This window comes from Macrobrachium rosenbergii, chromosome 25 (assembly GCF_040412425.1).
Source record: "Macrobrachium rosenbergii isolate ZJJX-2024 chromosome 25, ASM4041242v1, whole genome shotgun sequence".
Lineage (NCBI taxonomy): Eukaryota > Metazoa > Arthropoda > Malacostraca > Decapoda > Palaemonidae > Macrobrachium > Macrobrachium rosenbergii.
In genome coordinates, this window is record NC_089765.1 from 19,565,750 (window position 1) to 19,593,541 (window position 27,792).

Consider the following 27,792-nt stretch of genomic DNA (forward strand, 5'->3'; position numbering starts at 1 on the left):
AATGTCTAAAAAACATAAGTAAATAGTTTCTTTTCTATGGATGACCAGTACTGTAGCCAAATTTGTTAAATTGCCTTGTTAATATTTTCACTAATTTTTTGACATTGAATCAATGAATTGCTTTGATCCCTTTAAAAGGTATATTAAGTTTCCATTTGCTCTCAAGCATGCCAAAAAGGTATATGGGCTTTATATATATAAAAAAAAAAAAAAATTCCTTCTCAGGGGGAGGAGAAGGATCACTTGAACAACAGACCAGTCCTCTGGCACTGCCTGCAAACGAGCAGAGCCCACAGGTAAAACTCGAGTGTTGTCCACACGGTGACAAGCTGGCCCAGTTAAACCCAGGCACAGCCAGTGTGTGTGGTCGTTCAGGCGGGACCAGCATACTGTGTGGGGTACGAGAACTACCAGTATGGTGGCCACCAAGAAGAATGAGAAGAAAGCTCTGTATATATTCAGCATAACTGCTGTGTGTATTGGTTCAATTTTACATTCCCAAGGCAAGGGCGTTCTGGATAAAGTTCTATTAAATGCAGAACATGAGGTCTCGACCACTGATCCACAGCCTGTCAAACACTTGAGTTACCTATAACCTCTGCCTCTTGCCTTCATAGGAAGCCTCATGTGTCTGGCAGTGGCGTCATATTGCCAGTCACGGGCAGTGTCTGGTGTTTTCGCTAAACAACCAACACAGGAACTTTGTCCATGTTTTAGCAAGCACAAGCAGTAAACTTGAACAGGCAAACTGCTCGCTTGTGCACATGGGCAATGCTTGATTGTCTGGATGGGCCTTCAGGGGGGAGAAGGATCATCTGAACAACAGACTAGTCTTCAATAATAGAACCTTGTCAGCTTGAATTCAAACCTTTTAGAAGGATGAGTATTATCAAAACATGCAGAGTATTACATTTGAGTTTTATTGAAAATCTGAATCCCTTTGGAACTTTTCATCTTAAAATGCTTTTAGCTAGAATGTATAAAAGTATTGAAATAGCTAGGCTACAATGCTTATTATAAAAAAAAATTACTGCTTTTGCATATACAGTATATATATTGCTATTATCAAACACAATTTTTAAAATATCTGAAAATATTGGTTACAATATTTTAACAAAATTTGGTATAAATATCAATTGAAAGCACAGCATAACCATATTCCACCCAGATAAATACTACAGGAAGACTAAAGCACTGAATGCTATTGAGACAATCTAATATACATGGACCCTTTTCCCTCGAACGGACAACGGCACAATGTTTTTCTCTGTAAAACGGCACTAATAAAAGGCAAAGCAATACTGATCCAGTGAGAGACAACAGCAAACTAATGGATCAGTATCCTACATTTCAATGCTTAAAAAAGGATACCTATACTTGTTTGAAAGTTATAGTGGTTGTAGTCTTGTTACCAAAAGGAAAAAAAACTAAAGTAATCAAGGTCACAGTCTGGAAGAGGAAATAAATTATTTTTAAATATCTTAAATATATTCAGCATTCATCAAGTTGACCTCTTAGCTGCAATAACTGTGTTGCGCATTAACATTGCTACAGTCATGGGTCCAACACCACCAGGCACTGGAGAAATATAAGCTGCCTTTTCAGCACAACCTGTGGAAAGAGAAAATCTTTTATTGCATCATATCTAGGACCCTTTATTTTATGCATGCTCATAATGCCTGTACTGTACTGGCTAAGAAAGCAGCCAGATGACAGAGGTACAACTATGGCCTACTGAGTAGGTAGCTGGGGACGCAGCTGCGTGAAGAGAAAGCACACTGGAGAGGAGTTCAAATAGCTTACATAGTGAAGGAGTGATTTGTTTATACAGTATATAATACTGAATTGTATAATTTGTTTACAAGAACAGCACCTGTTGTATGCTGTTTTTACAAATACATTTTATATAATGCTCTACATTTAGTGATGGCTCTTAAAGCCTAACATTCAAGCTGAAAAAAGCAAATGGGGTTTAAACTAGAGTGACTCTGGGCAAACTACATGTGACAATAACCACATACAGCATACAGGTATTGTATATAATTTAAAGAAATCAATGACGGCCTTGTTTTTCTCAATTTCTTCTATGTAACCAATCTCTGAAAATTGCTGATGCATTGTGTTTGTTGTCTATTTGACAATGATTTTTCATAATTTTTTTTTCCTATATTCCAAACCTGTTTTGTATTTTATATCTGTTGTCAAAGTGCATCACTTTTAGAGCCTTTTTCCCATGTTTTTAAGTCGAATCCCTGATAGCATCATCAAATTACTGTGGATTATTTTTGTGATTTTCAATATTCCTTTCCCAATTATCCATAATTATTTGTAAAGTGTGCCTTGCTTGTTTCACCATACTCGATAATTTTGGCATCTTGCTGGAGTGTGTGCTGACTAAATTTTGTTTGTCCGACACAAGTGGAGTCTTATTTTTCTCAGTTTTCATTTCCCCCCCCTCACTGATTTATTGTTAGGCAAGGCCTATAGATGTTTCATATCTTATTGTCACTGATTTGTGGGGACTTGTGCTCATTATTGGCATCAAGATGTGTTTGAGAGCTTTTGCCACTGACGTATGATTATTAATGCAACCATGACTCCTACAGTATGTGATAACCAAAGCTGTAACATTTTTTTCACCCAAAAGGCCACTAGACTACTCCCTATTATCCACATTTCCATATAACTGCCATTGTTTAAGTCCAAAATCCTCTGAATAACAAAGGACTTTACAGTAAGAAGTATATCTAATTTGTTGGGGAAATTTTCGGGAACTTGAGGAGTGCTTAATCAGTTTCTCCATTTGAATCTATCCATTTTTTTCATAAGAAATTTTCCCTTGCAAACATTTTCATATAAATTAATTACTTCCAAGCAAAGTGAACCAGTACAGTAAAGCAAAAATTACATCTATTAATGAAAAGCACAAAAATATTCAGCAACTAACAAGGAAATCCATTAATTTAAAACAATCACTGAACAGTCAAGAAAATAACAGAAAAAGACCCCAGAAATTTATCCTTTGAGAAAGAAAATCAAAAGTAAAACTAGAAAATATGATTTCCTCTACTTACTTTCAAAGTCACAATCACCAACCAACTTCGCTTTGCCTGTGACGGGATCTTTAATTCGATTGATTCCGACATCTATAATGGCGCATCCTGGCTTTATCATGTCACCAGTAATAAGACCAGGGACCCCCGCAGCAGTGACAATGATATCGGCTGTTGCAGTGAAGACTCTCAACTGATCAGTTGGTGTGTAACGGTGACAGATGGTTGTAGTTGCATCTAAACCTCCAGTTGCACCTTCACAAAGAGGAAAAATAGAACCAATCAGTAAGAGACAGGTTTAATACAAAGAACCAAATGGAATTACTGTATAAAAAAGTACACACACTGAAAACAAACAAAAAAACATAAAATCAGCTCATATATAGTGATATCCAGATCAGTCATTACACTACTCACCATCAGGACGAACACCATCACCATGCAAGAGCATTGCTATAGGCATTCCTACGTTTTTGCTTCGTCCACATACAACAGCATTTTTACCATAGGTTTCAATACCTGCACCACAAAAAAAAAAAAAAAAGTCTCATTAACATGACTTTACAGGGACTAACCTGTGAGGAGTGAAATTTATACAGTATCAATGAACTTGAAATGTTGTTATCTATCAATAAAATGTACTTAATGAGTACAGCATAGTACTGCTGATTTTTTTTATTTCTCTGACATATACATAAATAAAAATGTCAATTTAAGGCACAGTGTTCAAAATCACATTTCACACAGTACAGAATTCTTGTGGTTCCTTGCTTTCTGAAAGTAGTAATAAGGTTGAGTTTGGAAATGACAATGAATAACATTCATGCATCATAATTTGATGTGCAACAAAAAACTCCAAGAATGAAGCCTTAAATTTGCATAATTGAAAATTTTACCCTCTACACTTTACCTTGTTCCATTTTCAGTTCATACACCAGACCAAATCCTCTGGGTGAGCCATACGACAGTCTAGCACCTCCTAAATAACTTTTACTTTGTTTCCAAATTATCTTTTGTGTTTTTGCTTTTACAAGTAAAGTATGAGGTTATTTTCTCTTGTGTTAAAAGTTCTAACAACTTGCAATAAATTATTAAATTTATGCTTAAAAAGTAATTTTTTTAAAGTGACTATGTCACCCTTTGTTCTTCTGGCAATCTCATGCTCAGAAATTCTGCTGAGATGTTCAGATTAAACAACACGTCCTGTAATTACATGCATACATGTACTGTAACTGTCTATATTCCAGAATAGGCAATCACCAAAAGTGAGGCGCTTGTAAAAAAAAAAAATGGTTTGTAATATGTAGTTCACACGATTTCAATAACAGAACAATAAAGTTACACTGAATTAATTGTGGCAAAAACATACTCTATTTTAACAACTGAAATGCAGTGAATCAACTGAAAAGTAAGATGCCAGCTTTAAGGTGCATGGCTGTGGATAAACATTTAACTAAACTATGGTTGAATACTTACATAAACAAGCAATTTTGCTAGTAAATAATAAGGACCTACTTATATTCTAATATGCAGTAAAATATAGTGACTTCAACATATAAATAAAAATTTCTGAACAGCAGCCTTTACAAAATCAAGAGTAAACACAGCAAATTACAGTATTTAACGTACTACATCTATCAAAAAAGGAAACATCTAATCCTCCATCCTAATACACAAGCAGGTAACACACTTGACACGCAAAGTGGATTTATCCAACGTCAGAAATTATAAAATGCAAGAATCAGATGAACTTCAGAGTTAGATTAGGAGCAGAAAATTTGGAGCATAGGATATATTTCTCAAATCACAATTTTCTACACACTATTCTTAAGAAAATATAGGAGATAAGATGTGCAAAATGTAGGCATAAGTGTGTGCGACAAATCAAATAAAGGAGAAGAGGATTCTAAACTGAAACCAATAGTGAAAAAAAATTGTCTAAAAATCTTTTTAACACAAACATTTTTCTTGAAAACCAATTAATCATATTGCACACGTACCAGGCTCTGCGATGATCCCCAGACCCAGTCTTTTGTTCAAAAAAGAAAATGAAGAGCACTTTCTTATGACATTAGTGCCACCTGAGCTCTATTGCCTCCGTCGTCCACCAACCACCTTATATTCTGTGTAGACTGAACATGCAGTTGCAAGATACCACATCATCAGTCTACTATGCTTGAATCAGAGTAGGGGAGAATGTCATGTCACTGGTTGTTCCAGAGTGTTTGTGAAGGGCTGATGGATCCAGGAGAGTTCTTGGAAACTACTATGACAGGGTTAAAGACTCTCAAAATCTCAAAAAGGCATATTCAAGGATTTGATGAATCCATGAGAGTGTGATACAAATACAGTAGTGATATATATGGAGTATAAATTATTTACATGAAAAACCTCAATACACCGAACATTCACTGAATACTTGCTACAATCTGGCTTGGGAGCAAGATGTACAAGAAACAGAGACACATGACACTTTCTTTCTCAACTCTTACACTTTCTTACAAAAGGGAAAAAAATGACTACAAAGGGAAAAAAGTGACTAGGAAAGGAAAATGCTAAAATTCTAACCTAACAAAAGAAGCTGAAAGAAAGCTAGAGCAGTTTCCAGTTCAGCTGACACAAAACAGGAGGTGGTTGGTGGATGGATACCTGTGGGATCAGGTGGTACTGGTGCTGGAAGAGGGTTCTCTTCTTCTTTCGTGAACAATAACTGATTCTGGGGATAACAGCAGACTGTGAAGTGGGCACAATATATTTGATGGGGTTGCTATGATCAAATTTTTATTCATAAAAACCTATTACTTTAGTATAGCCTACTTCATGCATTGAACTAAATCCCGCACATCATTCCAATGTAGGAGGAAAAAATATGATCAGGCAGCTCAGGTAGGTTGGAACATGTGTATACAGTCCATGGGTCTTCAGTGGTTTAGAAGCTTACTTACTCTGAGCAGTCTGATCCAGCTACAACAGAACCCTGAGGCTGGGTGTGGGGACTGGTTTAAGTACCAGGTTATGGTGCACTAACTTCTTGAAAAGGACTAATGTAAGGAGATACTGAAAGCTGAGTGCCTAGCAGGAAGCCAATTTGCAAGAGCATGAAACAAAGTCAGTACATCACCAGGTCCAGAGGAGACCCTGACTAATATTCAGAGTATTCTTTAGGGCACCTCTAAATCTCTAAAAGTAATGAGACATATGCATAACAGTGCCTGAATATTTTTGCAAGTTCATGGCTGGAGGTAGGTGACTGAAGCAGGTAATAATGGAACTGGACACATGGCTAGATGCAGGTGTGTGAGACTGAAGACAGAATGCAAAAACTTGTTCATGCAATAAAGATTTAGGTGAGCAATACAAAACAGTAGTGCAAGAACAACTAGAAGAAGACACAAAGCTGCAAGCAGAAGTTCAGATGAGCACATGAGCAGCTGTAAGTACATGAGACAGGAGATGGGGATAATGCTGGGAAACAGATGCTGAGAAAAGTGAAGACTGCTGACGGTGGCAGGAAGCAGTTTGCTGGGAAACAGATGCTGAGAAAAGTGAAGACTCTGCTGACAGTGGCAGGAAGCAGTTTAACACTGAATGTATATGCAGGCATGCAGAAGACAGACGACTGAAAAAATGAGCGTGCAAAAAACCAAACCTATGTTAAGATCTCACTAAAAATTTTATTATTCACATTAATCTTATCACTTAGCACTAAATAGTTAGGCGTTGACCCATTAATCTTAACACTTAGCACTAAATAGTTAGGAGCTGACCCATCTGTAGACAGACTTTAGGAACTACTGTATATGCACATGCACCAACCTAACTGACCAACTTTATCTTGTTCTCAATACAGTGGAATGATGTATAGGGGATTTCAAGCGATGCACAAACCAGGCATTGTTTAAGTAATGGGTTTATGTTAAACAACTGAATATATAAAAAAAGAGATTGTTGCTTCCATTGTAAGCTGAAAGAAACTTCCCCTAAAGCAAGTTTTACACGAAGTAACTTGGCATCCCGTGTGACTATATACAACACATAATACATGGGGTGCACAAGCCTTCCCTTACCATGGAAACTTCAATCTTAAATCTTTGCCTTCAAAATTTTGCTTTACAGGAGCCAAGATGAAAGAACCAAATGAAGCAGGTAACTCAAGATTTAAAAGGACCACAAATCCAATCTCATGCACTTCACTTTGATACACTCACCATACCGTCTTATCAATTCCATGACCCTAAAGGAGTACATGGACCAAAACACTCCATATCTAAACAAAACCTGCAACAAAATCACCACACCAAAATATTATTAGTAGTATGAAGATGGCCTCATTCTATCTAACTCCATTACAATCTCAGATTAGACATTTACTCATGGGGCAGAGCTTGTCCAGTACTTTATTTAGAATATACAAAGTACAGCAATGATGTACACTTTCCAAAAGCAAAAGAAGCATCAGACATTTAAAAAAAAGAACCAATTAAATTGCACATTAGGGGAAAAGAGGTATAACATTTCACACATCAATCAGCAATCTTTATGTAAATAAAGTGTCTCAACAGCATTGTTCTTCCTTCTATTAAGGCCTTTTCATTCCAGTACTTCTTCCATTCTACTCCTCGTGACTTTCTGTCTTCATTTCCTCCATCCTCACATTACTTCAGCAACATACATTTTTTGCTAATCTATCACCCTTCATTCTCTTCAGTCAACCTCATAATTCTCTGATTCATCTTTTATCACTCCTTTGCTTAACCAAATCTCTTACTTTCAAGCATTTTTATGCAACATATGCTTCCACTTGGTTTCCTTAATTAACATTAAACATCCACACATTACTTCCATAAAAATCTCTTCATACACTTTCAATTCTTCCTAATCTCCTTCACTTTCATCATTCAAACTAACATTCACTACTCTTAACTACTTGCCATTTACCTTCACAACCTTACTCTTTCTCACTTTCAATTATCTCCTCTTACATGAAATTTCAAAGTCTCACCTGCCTGCAATTTCTCTTCACTATCATTATTCAATAAGCAAGATATTACAAATGTAAAACATTAAAAAGGAGACAAAAGCACCTTAACTAACTTGAATTATGTATTTCTAGCTATGTACACTGATAAAGGGTTGCAACAGTACTACTAAAATATGAAAAAATTCTTTTCGAAGAAAACATTGGAAATGGGAACAATACCACTATTAATCATTGAAAATTTTATGCAATAGGTTCATTCCATGTAAACTTTTATTTTAGATTTGGATCTTGCATTCTGAAAACTACACTATTAAATGTAAATTCCTATCAAAAGCACTAATCACATTAAAATTTTTTTAAGAAATACAAGTCATGATATTTATACTATAAAGATTAAACACCACACGTATACCACTTTATACATTACTCCCTCAATATACATGAATTTATTTTTAACACTTTAATGTAAAAACTTTAAACTTCTTTCCATTCAAAATATCTTAAGCACAAAATAAAACATAACAGAGAGAGAGAGAGAGAGAGAGAGAGATTTTCATTCAAAAGGACATGGGCTAATTCTCACATGATGTTTTTTTCAAAATAGCTCTTCAAAATTTATATAGGCATTCTTTCTTCCCAATCAGATAGTATAAAACTATGATTTACAATTACAGTACATCTTAACATAAGCACTTTGTTTGTTTACTATCACTTACCTGCCAATATTGGTAATATGGAAGCCATCAACATCTTTTTCAGGGATAACAGAATTGCAAATTATCTTCTCCTCCATATGAGGTGGTACAGGCAACTGGAACAATTTAATGCACAATAAAAAATCACATACACCAATGGTATCTAATGCCACTAATTAGTACCTAGACCTATCCTCAAACTGTCTTAAACATAATTATTACAGTTCACAAAGCCATACCTTCACATATGCTTGCTCTGTGACTGAAACATGTTCTTTTTAGTACAAAATTGTGCTCAAAGGTGGATTCTGACTGGCTGAAAGTGACTACTGTAATCCTTACAGTATTATGGGATACTGTAATCTCAATAAGAAAATACAAACCCATTATCTTAACAAAGTCTATTCATGCATCACAGCTTCAAAACTGCATGCTTGCTTCATCTATATTTTTCAATATCATATCAAACACAGGACGTCACTGTCCAATATACAATTATTCTACTCATCCCACCTGCACCAAGATCCCATCCACGTCAGGGTCCACATTAAGTTCATTGATTAGAGAGAGTAATGATGACTGGCTGGTATCTTCAGGAAGATGGTGAATTGTACTTTGCATACCTGCAAAGAGAAACTTATCTATTGAAAATGGCAATGGGGTGGATGAGAAAAGAGAAATTAAAAAATAATATCAAGCAAAACAATTCTGGGACTCTATCTTATTCTCAGGATATCAATGTACTAATTTACATATAAAACATGACTGATTTCCTCTAAAATTTGGGACAATTAAATGTACATAACACTAATGAAATACATGAGTCATAAAAGGTTCTAAATTACCTGTACCACATGTTTACCTGTAAGGTATCAAAGAAAAAACCTTACCAATCTTTTCCGCTGCCTTCATTTTGTTTTTAACATAACTTCCAGATGCTGGGTCTACCCCAACACGCACTAAGACTAAATGGGGGGCTCTTTTACCACTGGCTACTATACTTTGAACCTCTGCTGACAATTCTTGATATATCTCCCCTGCAACCTTCTTGCCATCGATAAGTTGAGCTCTAAGTCTGAAAAAAATATAAACATGCTGAGGTAGGTATCTTCTTGGTTCTATTGTACCATGTTCCACCCACAATTTGCACAGTAATTCAAACAAAATGATGATTTACTCTAACAATGGAGTGCATGAAAATGAAAATACACTAGGCTACTGTAATACTTTTTATAAACTAGACAATGCCAAAGGCAATCAAATACATGCACAGGCAGTCCCCGGTTTACGACGGGTCCAGCTTACAACGTTCCGAGGTTACGACACTTTTCAAATATATTCATCAGAAATTATTTCCCGGTTTACGACGCATGTTCCAGGGTTACGACGCGCCGTATGCCTATCCGACGGAAGAAATATGGCTCCAAAATGGCAGAATAATCATAATTTGGAGGTTTTTTGATGAAAAACTCAATAAAAATGCAGTTTAAATCGTTTTCAATGCACCTAAAGCATTAAAAGTAAGGTTTTCTTACGATTTTTGAATATTTTCGACGATTTTTCGGTTTACGACGATTTTTGGTTTACGACACGGCGTAAAAACGGAACCCCCGTCGTAAACCGGGGACTGCCTGTATACAGAAAAAAAATAAAAAGAAGCTCAGTAACATCAAGATTGATATTAAGAAATGGACTGAAAAAAGATGAAATTAAATGAGGATATGACTGAATGTCTTACTGCTGGGAAAAATTGAGAACTTAAGAGACTGAGGGAGCAGTCTGACAAAAGTCTCAATTAATAGTCTGTTATTTGTTTAATGATTTTATTTTATTCATCTTGTTTTTCTATGCTATTTCTCACTCACACTTTATTCTTCTCAATTTCCTTTTATGTACTGGGTTCCTCTCCTATTGCAACCCTAGTCCTTCAAGCATTTTGCTTTTCCAGTTACGGTTGCAGCTTGGATTGTTAATAATAGTGAAAGTGCCGGGATATCTCCTGAGGAACATGAGCATACTAACAAAATGCTGATTCGAAATTAAAACATGGGAGGGTTTATTGGAATTCAATCTATGGCATAATTACCAAGTGAAGAATAAATAATATTACAAATAGAGATGAAAGATTAATTGACGATCTACTGTCACATGAATGCACGCCATTGATAACCATAGAATTGCAATGGTTATTCATCTGGGCTAGAATGTACAGTAGGCTAAATAAAAGTGTTGTCTTAACATTTCATGTAAATAAGTATGAAAAACCAAACATACGAAAGAGATGCTACTTATCTTCCAGCAAAGAACAGTTATAATAACACTGAGGCATGGTGGTGCTGGCCTGTATAGAATGTTAGAGACTCTATTCAACTTCCAGATGGGCTTTAGACATCTGGAAAATCTGCCCCCAGACTGTTCAATAAATTACCATAAGTTATGCTTAATTAAAATACATTCACAGACTTCTTTAACTGATTAAAATCATTCCTATAGACTACAGGTTTAGTGGACACTACAAAAACAAGACTAGCCTAGTGATGCTGAATAACCTAACATGCACAGGCTCTTGAGGTGCAGAACAATTTCTTCAACTGATGAATGGGTCAAGAATAAAAAACACAAGAAATAAGTAGCCTGGGTAATTAGTAACTCTGCTATGGCTAAATTTTTATATCAAGCTGAATTCGGATGTTAAAAGTCTACTGAATTTCAAAGCAAACCCACGGGAAGGCAATTTGTGGCCCCCAAAGACCCTGGCCAGGGGTACGTTAGGTTCAGGAAGGTTAACTTAATAATGAGACTGCCAGATTCACGTAAAAATCTAACCTGTGCCATAAAAATATATATAATTTACGATTATTAAGAATGAAGAGTTAATTGCACATATGCTATTAACCAGATTGAGGGGGGGGGGGGTTAACAACTAAGCGGGATCATAGCAAAAAAATAATACGTTGATAGGAGGAACTATTATAACTAAAAAGGGTCAGACTTAATACGCAGACTTAAGCTTATCCAACAAAACTTACAAACAGCCTGACGTAGCGAATCCTCGTGCGGACCTCTCCGTATGTGGCACTGTTCTTATAATCTCTACAGACCGACTTAAAACTTTCCGGAGCATTTTAACCTTTGGGTCTTGCACGAGAAGTCGTGGACCCTCACAGTCAACTTAACACTTTACAAACACTTCTCGATTTAGACCCTCAATCTGGCAAGGCACTTGAAGTTGGCACAGGCAACTCGGTCAGTATTAGTGTCAATTTAAGGTGTGATATGCTTTAATTTTGTCTTTGCAACTGCACACCTCAGTTCAGCTGCTTTTTGCAATCATGCGTCAACAGAGGATGGTTTACGTAGTTATTCATTATTTACTTCTTATTATTAATTATTCCCTGCTTATGAGCCTACGTGATCCTTTATAGGCTTTTAATAAATAAGTTGTTCAATTTGCACTTTGACTTTTATTCTACAAAGTGATCCCCTATAATACATAATTGCACCGTTCAGTCAACTCTACATTCAGTGCTTAATGGATACAGAATATCCCATGCAAATCGAATTCAAGCTCCACCATAAAACCAACCCGTAAGTACCTCTGATTATTGGAAGAGTCCAGAGGTCCACATCAGACCTCTTGAACACCTACCACTCAAAGGTTGGGGCAAGAAACAAAGCGCATCCATCCTCAGGGTAGATGCGTAGGCGTGAATTCTCAAGATGTATCATGCCCCAGTGGCATTGGCGGATCCAGAAAAATTTCATGGGGGGGACCACCAATTTTCAGACATATATGTATATATGTATGTATATATTATTTCTATAACTGATTTTTTTATTTTTCCATATTTTTATATTTCTCGTTTATGCTATTATTATCTAAATCTTTGTTTTGCCCAGTGAATTATGGCTTGTTGTTTTAGTTTAAGCTATTGCAGCCTTATGCCAGCAGGGCTCTTGCTATAGGTAGCCCATAAATAATTTCTTAAATATCAGTCAGTTCCTAATTGGCCCCCAGATATCTGTCTATTACAATTTGCAGTTTTCCTAAATAATTTGTTTTCCTGTGTTATAACAGATTATGAATGGAAAATATTCAAAGTATCAGGAGGCGTGGAGTCAATAGATGCCCAGAACAAAATGCGTTGGTAAGCCCAGACAAAACTTGTAATTATTGTTGAACGGCAGTGGACTTTTAGTTTATCTTGAAAGGAAGTAGACTGTAAGTATTTTGAAGATACTGACATTTACATATTTTATCTTGAAGAAAGTAGGGTTTTAATATGTTTTGAAACGAAGAGGGCCTTAGTTTATTATGAAAGAAAGATCATTACTTTTAGTTTGTGTTGAAAAACTGTTCATGTTCTCATTTATCTTAAAGAAAACATGATTTATTAACCTTTAGAGAACATGGATTTTAGTTTATTGTAAAAGGAAAAAAATTAAGCTTATTTTAAATGGCGATTTTTCCTGTTTAGTTTATTCGGAAAGGTAGTAGATTTTCATTCTCTTTTGAAAGAAAAGGAAACAGACTTTTAGTTCATGCTGAAAAGACATCAGCTTTCAGTTTAAAAGGAAACATGTCTTTGTTTGTTTGAAAAGGAAAAGAATATTTGGGTTAATTTTGAAATGAATCGGTTTTCAGTACATTTTCAAAGGACACTGACTACAAATTCGTAAACAGTAGAGGAATATTCTTGTGTTTATTTTGAAAGCAACAACAGTTTTAGCTTATCTCAGCAGGCCAATGCCTCAAGAGTGCGGCCAAGAATGTTTATTTGGTGTGCCAAGCAGTAAGCACAGATATGTACTTGGGACCTAAGGTCGGGCTCTGTTTAAGTAATGAAATAATAAAGTAATGAAGTAATTTGGTAAAACAACACAATAGGTATGATAAAATAATACGTGCAAACTAACGGAACCTGACCTAAATTAACTTAGTCTCACCATTTTCCAGTACCCAACCAACAAACTAAGCTAAGCTAACTTATCTTGAAATCTTAGGTGTCTATGTAAATTAAAGGCCTTAATTTCTGTGGACTTTTAACACACAGATAACGGTATGCCTTCTTTCCTTAAAAGAGTAATTTGAACCTCCATGGGATGAATGTGCGTACTTCTGTTCATTTGTGAAAGGTTACTGAGTATACTGATGAAGGGGGAACAACAGTTGAATCAGCGAAACCTATTGGAATTCTAAGCTGGCCTGTAGTTAGTTTTTTTTTTAATCCATGTCCTTGGTAGTGAATTAGTTTTAACCTCGGAATTCAACGAAACTCTGAAGATGAGAACTAGGCCTATGTGAAGCTTTGGATAGATTCACCTCTTAGCTGATGATGTTTTGGAAAGCACTTCGATTCTTGGGTGAATTTATCCAAAACTTAGCATTCTCTGATAGCCACCAGCACAACCGTAAAAGAAAAGAGAGGAAAGGGATTTTTTTTACTGATAACTGAGTGGTCTTGGTGGAGGTGTAAGCTCTGCTGAATGCCCCTGTCTAAACAGAGCTGGTCTTTTACTTTATATGACTTCATTTTCAAAGACGGAGGCCGAATTAGAAGAATTATACAGTTAGTATTATTAATACAATAAAAATCCAGGTTATGTTCAAGGAAAGAAACACACTAATGAGTTTGAAAACATAATCCGAGCATTTAAATACTTCAAAGAGTGACAGCAGTTTTGATTTTACCTTATTTACATTACTAACTTGTGTCTCAGCTGGCTGAGTGCCCTAGAGTAATTTTATTTTACGCCATTCCTTCACGATGTAGAATAGCTTAGAACTCTTACAGTGACAAATATCTTCAAGAAAAAAGTGATCTTATTTCCACATGAGCAAAAATGAAGATTGGTATATAGCACTACGGTACAATTTTATTACTCATATGTTGTTGTGTAACGTGACAAGAATGCATCCGAATCCGTTTCAGAGATATCGAAATGTAATTTTACGACCGTCTTACTTTACATTTACCTAATTTTGCAGAGAATTTTACAGAAATAATTATATTATTATTATTAAAAACATACATTTAAATGTATTTTATCATGAAATTCATATTAATTTCTCGCTATACAAGTTAACGAAGACCGAATAGGCACAATCGAACACTCAAATTTGGAATCTACCCTAAACAATGGAGGCTGAGACAACCTTCGAAACCTTATGAAAGTAATGCTTTTATTATTTTACTGATTTTGAATATACCGATATATTTAGGAGTACAGAAATGCCCGTAAAAGTATCAGATAGGACAAAGCAAACTTTCCCAACGAAATACCGTAAGTGACAAGACTTGGAAAGCACTTTCTCTTGTACCCAAGTGGACGACCGTAAGCGTATGCGACTTACATAAGGTCTTAAGCAAGTTCGTACCTTTGTCGACATTTCCAAGTGAGTGCTGTTAGTCTGCAGGTTAGGCTTTATCGGTGCTTACTGTGTTATATATAAATTTGTGACGATGAGTGAAATGTATATTCCACGGTACCCGAATTTAGGTTAGGTAGTGTACCTGGCTAGCCCAAACCTGTGGTACGCCGGGTCTTATTGTTGTTGGGTAGTGGGACATATCATGTGGTCCTTTGTTATATACTAATTAAAATGTCTTGTGAAAATTAAATCTTGTATTTCCTGCTTATTTGACCTGTGTTGTTGGTGTAAACCACTCTCTTTTGTGTTTTTTCAGCCCCTAAGCCTGTATAAAGATTATGTGGTGACCCTATTCAGAAAATAGGTATTTACAGGAAGTCCCCGGTTATCGACAGCCACGGTTACTGGCGATCCGGTTTTACGACATTTGTCTTGCGACGACGATAACCAGATTTTCGTCGCTGATAACCGGTTAACGTTGCCACTAGCCGGTTATCAGCGCCGCTAACCGGGGATCAGTGCTATTATCGCCGATTTTCAGTTAGCGGCGATTTTTGGTTGTCGTCATGTTGTCAGGAACGGAACCCCGCCGATAACCGGGGACTGCCTATATAGTGGGAAACTGTAAACCTGTGAAGTGTTTAAAGATGACTGGTCTCAGATGTATAAATTACGAAGATGAAATTAAACGCAGGAAGACCATGAAGTGTTCTCCAGTATCCTTGGCGACTGTCATACTTCCCTTTTGGTGTCATCTACCTGCTGCTATTTCTGCTTTCCCCAGCCCCCATGGTTTACTGGTCCATGGAGCCTAGGGTGCTTGGAAGTGTCCCAGAATGCATTCATTGACTGTGTTAGCCCAGGTGTGTGTATCGGTTTCTCCCCAGTGAGTCTCCTGTGGATGGAGGTTTCTATCCTAATGAGTCTCTTGCCTGGAGGCCCCCCCCCCTAGGGAGTTCCCCATGTGGGCTTGTGATGTCATTGCCTGCTACTTCTGCAGTGGCTGCTTCTAGCATATTTATGGAGTCCTTGGAATATCCTGTTGTTCACTGTATATCAGGAGTCTTTGGAGTACTGCAGTGGGAGATGATGTGGCCTAGCCTCAGTATTCTGGTTGACCCTTCATTCTCCAGCTTTGGAAAAGGGATCCACTGTTGATGCTGATGCTCTTACTCAGTAGGTGAGCCCTGCTGACCTTCATACTGCTGTTGTGGTTCCTGTTAGAGAAATTCCGTAGGTTCGCTTCTACCTGCTACTCCCGTTCTTTGTCATTTGCCTGCCTTGACCTTTTTTCTGGCCATCATAGGAGAAAAGAGAAAGATTCGGGGCTAGAGAAAGGTAAGGATGTAAAAGTACACTCTTTCCTCATCACCTTGAGCACAGTGATCCCTGGGAAGCAACCACAGTGCTTTCATCAAACTTAATTTTGTTGACTGAGTGAACCTGAGGGTTAACTCTACAGGTGGTCTTGGAGCAAGTGAGCAATCTGATCTGTGGTTAAGAAGGTTCCCTTTCCTTCAGCGGATCTAACAAGTTTGTTATCCTCCTCTCCTTGAGTGCAGTGATCTTAGGGAGGTGACCAGGGTCCCTTCATCAAACCCAGTTTTGTTGATGAAGTAAACCTAAGGCACTTTTTATGGGTTCAGTGGTAGGTTGAGCATGACATCGATTTTTAGTAGAACTTTTGTACATATGGAAAGGAATCAATCCACGACACATATTTCTTAGCATTTTCTATCCTTTTGTATTTTTTGTACATCTAGGGGAAAAATTTTAGCTAACGCCATGTGATAATTTACTGGGTTGATTAAGAGTAGTTGTTATATTACTCCTTTTATTATATAGTTTTATGAAGTATATTGTTGATGTATGATGTAAAAGTCAGGATTTGATCATTTAATAATTACTTTATACAGTATCTTTGTCTTCCAGATGACAGTTGTTGATCAAACGGAAGAATTCCCTTTGTAGAATCTACATAATTTCAAGAGGATGCAGAGCAAAGGCCTTGAACGACTCTGCTTCGGAAAGCGGCTCATTCTTGGGAGCCTTTGCTGGCATCGCTATTTGGCAGCACGAATGTTAAGCGCATCAAGGTACAATGTGAAGGGTGTGAAGGATGAATTATGATTTACTTTCAGTATTATTTAAGAAATGGTTAGGTGGTGTCAGGAGCAAACTGTTTTTTGATAATAGGCTTCCCTGAAGCCTTCCAGCATGGATTTATCGATGGTTGTCTAATATTTCTCAAGTGATGGTTATTTTTTTAATCTTTTGAAAGTATAAGTAAAAAATTAACCCCCAAAGACCTTATTAAATTGGTTTGAGAAAGTAGAATTTCTTGAAAAAATACTTTATTGCAGTTCATATCATCATGGAACACAATAGGATTCACGTTCATATCATCATGGAACACAATAGGATTTACATTTAATCACCTCTCCAACTTGGGAATATACTCCTTGTAGAGTCAGGGCAATGTGTTGCATTTGCAGAACACACTAATGTATCATAATGAGTTTTGCTGTACACAAATTTATAGGCTGATAAGCATTTTAGAAATACTGAAAGCCCCATAACAAGGGCATCATGGCTTGAAAAGCAGAATTGATTATTTCAACTTTCTCTTCAGAGCTTCAACAAAAACCCACTATGAAGTGCTAGGAGTAAAAGAAGACTGCACTGCCAGTGAAATTAAGGATTCTTTCATTCGCCTGTCAAAAGAGGTTTGTTAAACATTTGTGTTATGGCGTTAAGGTTAGTTCATAATCCCTACATTTTTGGGAAGGTCCTTATTCAGTGCAGTACTAATATCCTGTGGGGATAAAGAAGAACATTTTTGCTTTGGAAGAGGTGTTGGCTAAGGCTTCATTAGTGAGCTGTGAATTTGGGTATTGTTTCAAGTATGGAATTGATCATTTATATGTATATGGTCATAAGTTGCAGAGCAAGCCAATATATGCATATTATCAGTTCCAGCACAAAGTTTGTTCTTATGTTTGAAATTAATCTGTATACAACTTACTATTATACAGGAAAGAGTAGCGTACCATAGTTGTTATTGCAGAATGACAAATTTACAACTACTCTACCATCTTAAATGTCATAAGTTTAGTTTTGCAGTGGCTCATATGTGAGAGGAGGATTGGTGTGTACTAACAGATTCATGTCATCTATGTAAATACTTTTATTCCATGTTATAGATGAAATTTAGATGTTTAAATTAATCATTTTTCTTTGCAGATGCATCCAGATAAAAACCCAGATCGTCCAGGAGTGCATGAAAACTTTGTTTTAATCAACGAAGCTTATTCAGTCTTGAGTAAGCCTCATGAACGCCGAATGTACGATGCACAGTTAGTGTACAAAGAACATGCAAAAACGTATTATCCTGGTGGGGTAGTGACAAATGCACCCCGTGAGAGAGTGTAAGCAAAACAGTCTGTCTTTTTAGATTTGTTTTCAGGAATGTTTCAGTGTAGTGTGTATCCCTTAGGTGTAAATACTGTATAGTGTTCATCAAAAGGATAGATTCTAGTCATTCTCTGATATAGAAATTTTCACATCTTTGGTGCTTCCTCGTGATATTTTGAAGTCATGTGTAATTTGTTTAGGTTGAGAAGTCAGTCTGGTGGTTTGGCCAAATTTTTAAAATTATTTCGCCCACAGATTAATAGAAATTTGGTAAAGAGTATATAAGAGTAAATATCAGAACATTATATTTCTTATGATTGATGTAATGCTAACATTTGAGATTTTAGGGGATTCCAAGCATTGTCTTGTATAAATCACATTGAACACTAGTGAATATTGCTATATTTTTTTGTTTCTTGCTCATTGTAAAGGAATTTTTCATAGTGTAAATCTGATTATGGTGTCATTGAGAAGCTGAATACCTGTCCCTTATTGTAGTATGTTCAGAAGGAATGTCAGTTCATCTAGGTTTTTAGTAGACATGGAGAAGCTTCTGTAACAGCATTATCATCATGCTTTCAGTTGAGCTTGCAAAGCAGTTGGGTCATTAGTATTCAGGTTGCTCATTTTTCCATTAGTTTCTCCAGCTTTGAATTAACTGGAGAAAGTTTGTACAGTTCATCAGTTTGATTTTATTAATGTAATTAGGGGTATAGATGAGTCAACTTCAGTGTTTGTAAAGTATAGCTACTGTGAAAAAATAGTGGTTAGTTGTTTTCACAGGAAGCCTGCCACCATATTTCAGATGCTCCTATATTGCTGTTTTTCAATTGCTGGTGACATTATCACCATCATATCTTTTTTATGTCAGCTTTTCCCTCTTTCAGTGAGTCCTCTTCATTCCCTTCCACCCTGTGCCCTTTCTGCTTAAACTTCTTGTGGTGTAAGTCTTCAGTAGGTCTTCATCAATTGCCCTTATCCATGATTTCCTAGTCCTTACTACACGTCTTTTTCCTGCTACTTCCACATCTATTGCCTTTCTGAGTTACTGCTCCCCATCCCTTCCCTCACATGTACAGGTTGCCTTGATCTTTGATATCTTGGTGCATTTTCCAGTTGCCGGACAGTATCTCTCTGACATATTGTAATATATTCTTCATAGTAATATATTCTTCCATCTGTGCTGAATGTGCTTTTTCACATTCCATAGTCACACAATTCCAGAATCTCCATTTTCCATATCCAGCCCCATCTACTGCCATCTGAAGTGTGCTCTCTCCATCTGGGATATTTTTATTTTTACTCTAGCCATCTCTTTCCGTTTTATTTAGGCAGTTACTCTTTCCTTTCTACCCTTCAATCTTTGCTCCTTTGTACCCTTCAGTCTTTGCTTCACAGTCTGTGTCCCAAAAGTAACAGATATGTTCTGCACATTCCAAGACCTATTGATTTACCACTACATGGTTCTCTACTTTTTTTATCTTTCCTACTTCTTTTTATGGTACATTTCAAGCATCAAAATTTATTACCTCATGTATATTTTGTGATCCTGATCATCAATCGTATCTTAGCAGAACCATTCTTCTATCATTTAAGCATTTCCACCTCTTGCTTATATTCTGCTTATCAGTAGGTCATCCATATATATAGGAGCTCACAGAGGCCTCCCTTTCTACCTTTGCAGCTTCTGTCATTACTCATGATAAGCAACAAAGGGCTTAGGGCTAATCTGTGATGGCTGCCAACATTTATCTCAAATTCTTATGGCACACCTGCTGGTGTGTTTTCATTAGATCCTGCGTGATGGTAAGACTCATTTTCTCTAGGTTATTGATCTATTTATTAGATACAGTATAAGAATGATTTCTTACTGAAGTACACTTGAACACTCAGATATAGTAAAAAGCTAATATTGGAGAATTGTGGTTAGTAAGAACAGATATTTATTTATTCTTCAACAGTAAGCTTGTAATGTTGCCATGGCTTCAAAGGTTATGTTGGTTAAACTGTAAAATTATAGTCAAGAATTAGCCTGTAAGATACTTTGAACTGGATGCTCATATATACACTTTTATTTCAGTGTGTTCCATGATGATTCACTATGGGAATCAAGAGACAGGGGTGAAGACAAGAAATATGAAGGGAGATCATATTATGGGATTAAGGGAGTTCGTCGTCTTCCAAATAATTACATAGCATTTGGTGCTATCATCTTTGCACTTCTTGGAGGACTTTTACATTTTTATATAGCAATGTAAGTAAATCTAAGGTCTAAAATTTGGTCATGAATTACAGTGCAAGTATCTGATGGAAATGTTCTATGAAATTTGTTCCTGTGCTAAACCAGTACTTTCAAATAACCTTTTCATGCATGTGAGTGAATTCCAAACACTTCATAACTAGAAGAAAAAAGATGGTCGATACTGACAGCATAGTTGGGTATCTTAGGTTCCTGGGTGACCAATGGGATTGTTTTTTCTTTTTAAGTACCATTCAGGAGGCATTTCCAACCCCCTTGTTTGGTATAAGCCCTTAGACCTAGCTGTTTCAGGAACAAGATTACTTTATTGTTAAGAGCCAACTCTTACCTGGAAAGAGCAGATACTGTACTTTGTGTATCACATCCAGACCAATAAAAGTGGACAAAACTTTGGTTTAAGTTTAGAGCCACATCAGGAATGGTAATAAGCTGAGGTCAGCTGTCATATTCAGGCTGTATAAGGCAAGCATTCCCATAATTCTGTATTCAGTCAGTCCCAGTCATGGAAACTGGGCTCAAGGTCTCATAATCAGGATGATCTGTCATCCAGTACCAGAGCTGGTCATATGTCAATAGCCATACCACATTAGTAACAGCTTGTCACCCTTGAAGGAGTACCTTTGTAGGAAGTTATTGTCATTGCTTTGGGCCAAGGCTATGGTAAATGATCAAAACAAAGACACCATAGCAATGCTGAGATAGTAAAAAGTTTATTTCACGACAGTATATACCCAGTAATTGTACTCTCACATATTTTTCTACTCCATTTCTAGCAGCTAGAAGGCTTTTTCTGTGAAGTAATTTTGATATCCATTTACCAACTTGAACCTTAGGGATGATCAAGCCAGCATCCAAGTACTTGGACTATGAGGACTGATAATTGATAGTAGTGATTCCCCTTGGCCACAGCAAAAGTGGATTGCCCCCATATGAATGCTGTTTATTGATCTCTCCATGAGCCCTATCAAACAAGACAGTGCACCGTGTTGAGCATGCTCCATGATTGCTAGTAATCTAGAATATTATCTCCCATACATGGAGCTCATTCCATTGTCTTTTGCAGACTCTGCTTTTATCTTGTTCCGAAGATATTTCCAAGCCGTTCAACCCACTTTGTCTAACTCTACTTGGCAAATTGGAATTAGTGTTACATTTTATCTATAATGGAATGGAAAAAGTTGTCTGCTTCATCCATGGAAATTTTTAGGTCCCCTTTTCTCTTGTGAGGCTCTGGCAAGTGATTGTGGTTCTTTAGCACCACTTGGGCTGTCATGTCATCTTTGCAAGCTTGAGGGTGATGGGTTGGCTGCTTGTCCACTACAGGAGTTTCCCTATCCAGGTGGGAGAATCGATAGATCTTGTTGAGCAGTGTTTTAAATGAAACAGTTTTTTCAGGTGTTGTAATTAGTCAGTGTATAGTATGCCATTCTTCCAAACCAAAGTTGGTAAGTTAACTTTTTGCTGACTCTGGCCATCATTTTTTCTGTTGTTTTATTCCATTTTATTTATCCTAGACTCTGACTTGTACAATTACTTTATGATTAGTCTTTGGTATTGCAGCGCTGTCTCTCTCTGCATTCTTTGTTTGGCATATGTATGTTGGAAATATAAATTTTGTAGCCCAGTCTCTTATTTATCGACCATTTAGTTTACTTCACATTTGGGGTTTCTTCTCCCTAACTCCTGATATGAGAGTCAGAAGTTCCTTTCAGCCAACTGGGATTTCAGCAGCTTGAGCTTTCCTAATTAAACTGCTGCCTTGGGCAGTTTTAAGTAAAATAAGCCTTTCCTAATTATGTTGCTGCTGTGGGCAGTTTTAGATAAAATGTTCATTTTGAAACAAATACCATATCAATATTATAAAGACAAATAAATTTTTATCTTGTGAACCCATTACATTACTTATCAGTGGTCCCTCCTCCCGAGTCCCAACCCTACTTTTTCTCACAGCTCAAAAGTCAACTGCGATCACCATTGAAAGCTTGATGGATCTGTCTGCAAATGTGCAGTGGTGACTACAGTGTTCCTTTTCTTTCTTGGTGGATTTGAGCATCTGAAGAATACATTGACTATGAATTTGGATATATTGCGATTAATGGGTTTATATGGAAAATTAATTTTGTATTTAAAATCTTACTTTTCTGCAGTTTGTAACCATGTTAACATTGAAATAATTTACATAATTAGTGCCCTAATAATTTGTTTTTTACACTAGTAATATCAGATTCTTTAATTTTGCATGGTAATTATATGGTTTTTCTGTCTATCTGTCCACAAGTGTGTCTGTTGCCCTTGAATTGTCATCACAAGTCCTTCCGTACTGTTGAAAGGATTTCAGGAAACTCTGGCACTCTTGTATTATGATGCACATTTGTGTTTGAAGGGAGATACTTTGCCTAAGATTTTGTCATCACAATGCCTCTTATTCTGTCAGTCTTGTTAAGGTAGATTGTCACGCATGGACATGCATGAACTAAGATAATCTGTCTGTTTGTACATTAGTTTCCTGTCATAATTAGCTTGTCATTGCAACAACTACTTGGTTGAAGGGATTTTGGTTTAACCTAGGAAAAGGGTACACTATTATGCGTAGATGTGTATGAAGTTCGTGTGTCCTTTGATTTTAAAGCAACTTAACCTTGGCCATAAATTTGGAACTGTTAGAGATAAATACTTTAAATATGGCTTGCCTTTTGGCTTCTGTACTTCACGAAGGATGCCCTCATTGAAAGTTATCACTTCTTGTCATGGCAACTGCTCTGACATATTTGAAGGAATTTCAAGAGTCGGTACAAAGCTAAACCATCATGCATAGATGTAAATGTTCATCTATCTATTTGTACTCAACGTGGATGCAACTTTTGAAATATGAGAGATGAAGACTTCGACTTAGGCTTGCATATTCCACTAATAGAGCCTTTTCATGTGGTTAGTTACCTTCACCCTGAACTTCATACAAATATTACCACCACTCTTCTCTTGTCATTGCAGCTCATACACAATAAAAGGAATTTCAGTCAAACATGTAGACCATTATACATAGATGTGGATGAAGGGAAATAGGTTGCTTGCCTGTTATCAGAGCCCTACATAATTAAGGGGATTTCTTTTATATCTGGTGGAAAGATAGAACAACTTACTTTGATGTGCTTGATGATAGGTTGCCCCACTGTATGTCCAACCTCATTTATCAGAACGGTTTAGGGTAGAAGTTTGTTGTGGGTTATAAAGACATTACTCCCCAAATTTTTTTTTATTGTGTACATTTTGTAACTATACCAATATATTTCTTTCACATTACTCTTTATTTTCTAAATTTTGTAACCAAGTCCTTATTAGATTAATGTTGCTCTCTTATTTAGCAAACTTGGCAAATTAGATTCACATATGTTAGTCAAATTTTCATGCAAGCTATTAGAATTTTTCCCATGAACAGCATTCATTTATGAGAAGAGTTAAGAGGAAATATATTGTAAAATATGTTGTAATGGTTTTGTTGGTTGTTAAGTTAGTCTGTCATTTTTTACTTGCAGTACATAATTTTCTTTTTATGTCAATTTATCTGGGCTGTGGGCTTTTAGACATAAAAAGTAGTCAGTATGATAGCGAGGCATTTACTTGCACGTTTGCCTCATCAGTAGTGGCAGTTCATTATAGTCACTCTTGTACCATCTTTCTGCAATCGCGTTTGTTTATAAGCAGCTGAGAAAACCATTTTAACTGTTTGGTGGTGAAGGCAAGTGCTCCTAATGACCCCACCCCACAATTCAGTCCTAAGTCCAGGTCCACTATGTATTCATGTTGTTTTAGCAGCTTCATCTTTCTTTTTCAGGCTCACATTTTATGCTTGAATAAACTACATTTTTATCAGTTTTTTACTCCTTTTTCATGTCCTTGCAGTGTTGATTCTATAACTATTGCTCTATGAAATTAGGTAAATTATTCTTCTTTTCAGTGATCTAGTTAAACTATGTATTAATGGCAATCTTTTGTTATTTAATCTTGACATAATTTTTAAATCAATATCATAAATTTTTTTTGTTTTCAGGAAGGGGTCCAAATTTGCTATAAGCCAGTTGGATGAAAGGGACAGAATTGCAAGTCAGACGTACAAAGCTGTAAGACAGCGGGCACTCAATAATGGTAACGAACTACAGAAAGCTTTGTTACTAGAAAAAATGGAAGGTGCTAGTCAAAAAAAATAAGTAGGGCATGTGAAGTATGAATGGATTAATGAATTTCAGTGTTTGTGTGAAGTTATTTTACTCCTATATTCATGTATGAAATTTAATGACAGACTAAACAGTGAGAGGATGGAAATATTTGAATAAGTTATTTTGTATGCGTTGTATGGAAGAGTATGTCAGAATTTGGAAACGTTCGTGATTTAATATCTGTAAGTGTTTTGATAACCCAATTTAACTTGAAACTTGGAATGATTTTTGTGTTTTTTTTTAGATTTTTTCAATTTGTAGTTGTTTTCAGCTTTTCAGGTGAAAGGCATTTGATATTACAAAATCTTTGCTTTGGCATGTGTACACATGGAATAGTTGTGTGTGAAAGGTGTTGATTAATGTTCCAGAAGGGAAGTGAAACCTGTTTACTTGTTGAAGCTTAGGTCTCTTCACAAAAGATATGTTATTAATCTCAATAGTGATATCCTGTGTTACATTCAGTCATTAGGTTAGTCATATAACAGGTTTTTGTTGAAATCGTATACAGTGAGTTACTATGTTACAGAGAATATGTATATAGTTTTTGCATTTTGTTTAGAGTAAGTGCATTAAAATTTTTCTTTTTAAATGAATGACTATTTTGGAAGTTTATGTAGCTTCTGTTATAAAAGAAATCACTTCTTGATTGATTATTTGTGGTCATTTTGTATTGGATATGCAAATTTCCATTAAACATCAATTTAATTTTCAAATTTCAGTGAATGTACATTCCAGGAGGTAAGGTAAATGGTATTAAGAAGGAAAGTTGTAAACCAGCAGGTTTGGTCAATATGCACTTGTTACAAAATTGTATTATTACATAAACTTGAAAAAGATGCATACTTTGGCTTGAAAGGTGAATTAATTTACAAAATATATGCTTAATCCCAGCAGTATATACTGCACTTGTAAAATTGTTAAATAAAATGGCAAAACATGTCTTGTAAGTATACAAGATGTAATTATCGTCTTAGGTAAATAATACTTTACTTTTACAAGTATGTTACAATAGCAGTATTTTTTTAATACTTCTACACAATGCTTCATGGCATGTGATGGTCTACCTAAATAATTGTCGATGTAAATAGAAATCATGTGTTCATTGACACAGATTTTGTTTTCTGATACACAGAATCTGTTTTGAAAATACTTTGCAGGAAATTTTGTTTATAATATTACTGTCTTCAAATAAAATATACTCAGAATTTCCATCGGACTTTACTAACCTATAATTTGATTGTCATTTCATTTTCCAAATTGGTGTCTAATGAATTATTTTTTTCATACATGGTGTCTTCAATTAATGTTATCCAATGCAAACTAGAAATCTAACCATTTACTATATTATTAGACATTAATAAGGTTAACTAATGTCATTTAAAAATCCCATAAAGTCCATTTCATTTCGTTTTTTTTTTTTTTAATGGCAATGATTAACCTTTTACTTAGCCAGTCTTTGCAGATCATGTCCTGGAGTCAGGAAATATTTTGTATGCTGGTAAAGTTACAAGTGATATTCCTTTTCATTGTACTGTATTGTAGTACAGTGTGTTCAAGAAATTCAGAATGTAAATTTTGCAAATTTGTTTCAGGATTACCACAATAAATTTCCTTCCTAGTGATATATAATATTCATAACATATAAAAAACATTTGCAATAAGATGCTAATTTTCTCTTTCTGCACTGTGAGCTTAAAATTGCTCAGCATTAGTTTTTATTTGAGCACTGTTTGCTAACTTATTTGTCTCATTATTTAAGCATGTTTCTCTTTAATCCCACAGATTTCACCTCACTTTCCACTTACTGTATGGGGAAATTGTAAATCATTAGAATCACTAGCATTTCTTAATGTGGATTTCATCTTCGAATGGTTGGTTTTTACTACCATGCCTTTCTATATGGCATAGTATTTTGCTAAAGGAAAGGACTGCATTGTGATTATAGTCTGTATCTGATTCAACAGGGAAATGCTGACTTTTGCCTAGGTACCTGATGTTGTCAGTCCTCTAGTGTGATGTGATATTTAAATCTGGTAGATGATTGACATTTTTGACAAGTGATAGATTTAATTTTTTGTCCAGCTTTCATCTAACTTTACATAGGCAAATATGGTGTTTGAATGGAAGACATACTTCAGTTTTTAGTTTTTATTCTTGCAAGTGAACTTTCTTTACATTTCTTTCCTTAATATATCCCACCCTTAAGTAGGTGACTATGTGCCATCTGTTTAAAGTTGCTTGTTAATCACTGGAATGTGTAGTCATGTACTCCTTTGCATAGAATAACCGACTGTTTTGTTCGCTTGTGTGAGTTTATATTTTGTTGCTTATATTTTGCATTATCATTTACCACCCAAACTCCTGGCTTGTTGCTGCTGCATGAGGGCTCCAGAGAGCAACAACTTCAATTATGCTTAAAAGTAGCAGGTGCTTTTAAGTTACTCATATATTGGCATTAAGTAGTTGCTTGAAACTAGATTAGTCAGACATACTTTCTTCCCACATGCCCTTTTTGTTTGTTTGATGACCCGTGTGCAGCTTTGAGTATGTTTATGTGAAAGGTGAAAGTTTGATGTTAAGCTCTAACCTAGGTCTAACCTAGATTTGGCTGGGCCTATGACAACACAAGTTCTTGCTCTAAGGGAGAGCGATGATCTCATGCAATATAGTTAGAAGTTGAGAAGATGATGTCAGCTTTGATTTATTTTTTCTATTCTAGTTACAGTACTATTTGTATGTTAACTTTAGTAGACTTTTTAAACTTTATGTGGAGAATGTTTGTAACTAATGCAATGCTTTCAA

At 35.9% G+C, this 27,792-nt stretch overlaps 2 protein-coding genes across 5 annotated transcripts; one reads left to right on the plus strand and one right to left on the minus strand.

The window, feature by feature from the left end:
• Positions 1 to 1,353: 1,353 nt before the first annotated feature.
• Positions 1,354 to 11,998, minus strand: Nmdmc (NAD-dependent methylenetetrahydrofolate dehydrogenase). The gene is given in 9 exon segments (XM_067127035.1): positions 1,354 to 1,611; positions 3,075 to 3,308; positions 3,471 to 3,572; positions 7,262 to 7,285; positions 7,288 to 7,331; positions 8,751 to 8,845; positions 9,243 to 9,352; positions 9,620 to 9,804; positions 11,759 to 11,998. Coding segments are annotated over 9 exon segments (999 nt in total). The 5' UTR covers positions 11,854 to 11,998; the 3' UTR covers positions 1,354 to 1,501.
• Positions 11,999 to 14,805: 2,807 nt separating this feature from the next.
• Positions 14,806 to 26,199, plus strand: LOC136852416 (dnaJ homolog subfamily C member 4-like). Of its 4 annotated transcripts, none has more exons than XM_067127037.1 (6): positions 14,806 to 14,904; positions 17,035 to 17,198; positions 17,735 to 17,828; positions 18,346 to 18,530; positions 20,597 to 20,770; positions 24,825 to 26,199. In XM_067127037.1, exons 2-6 carry the CDS (start codon positions 17,095 to 17,097, stop codon positions 24,979 to 24,981), a joined length of 714 nt encoding a protein of 237 aa, XP_066983138.1. In that variant the 5' UTR covers positions 14,806 to 14,904; positions 17,035 to 17,094; the 3' UTR covers positions 24,982 to 26,199. The 4 variants fall into 4 exon arrangements, with proteins under 4 accessions (XP_066983138.1, XP_066983137.1, XP_066983140.1 ...); XM_067127036.1 differs by having other exon boundaries at positions 14,841 to 15,126; XM_067127039.1 differs by having other exon boundaries at positions 14,842 to 15,147.
• Positions 26,200 to 27,792: the final 1,593 nt, after the last annotated feature.

Coding starts and splice junctions, on each gene's coding strand:
- LOC136852416 (XM_067127037.1), top strand. CDS start 17,095: ATGCAGAGCAAAGGCCTTGAACGACTCTGCTTCGGAAAGCGGCTCATT. Junction 17,199..17,734: donor CGAATGTTAAGCGCATCAAG/GTACAATGTGAA, acceptor CTTTCTCTTCAG/AGCTTCAACAAAAACCCACT. Junction 18,531..20,596: donor AATGCACCCCGTGAGAGAGT/GTAAGCAAAACA, acceptor CTTTTATTTCAG/TGTGTTCCATGATGATTCAC.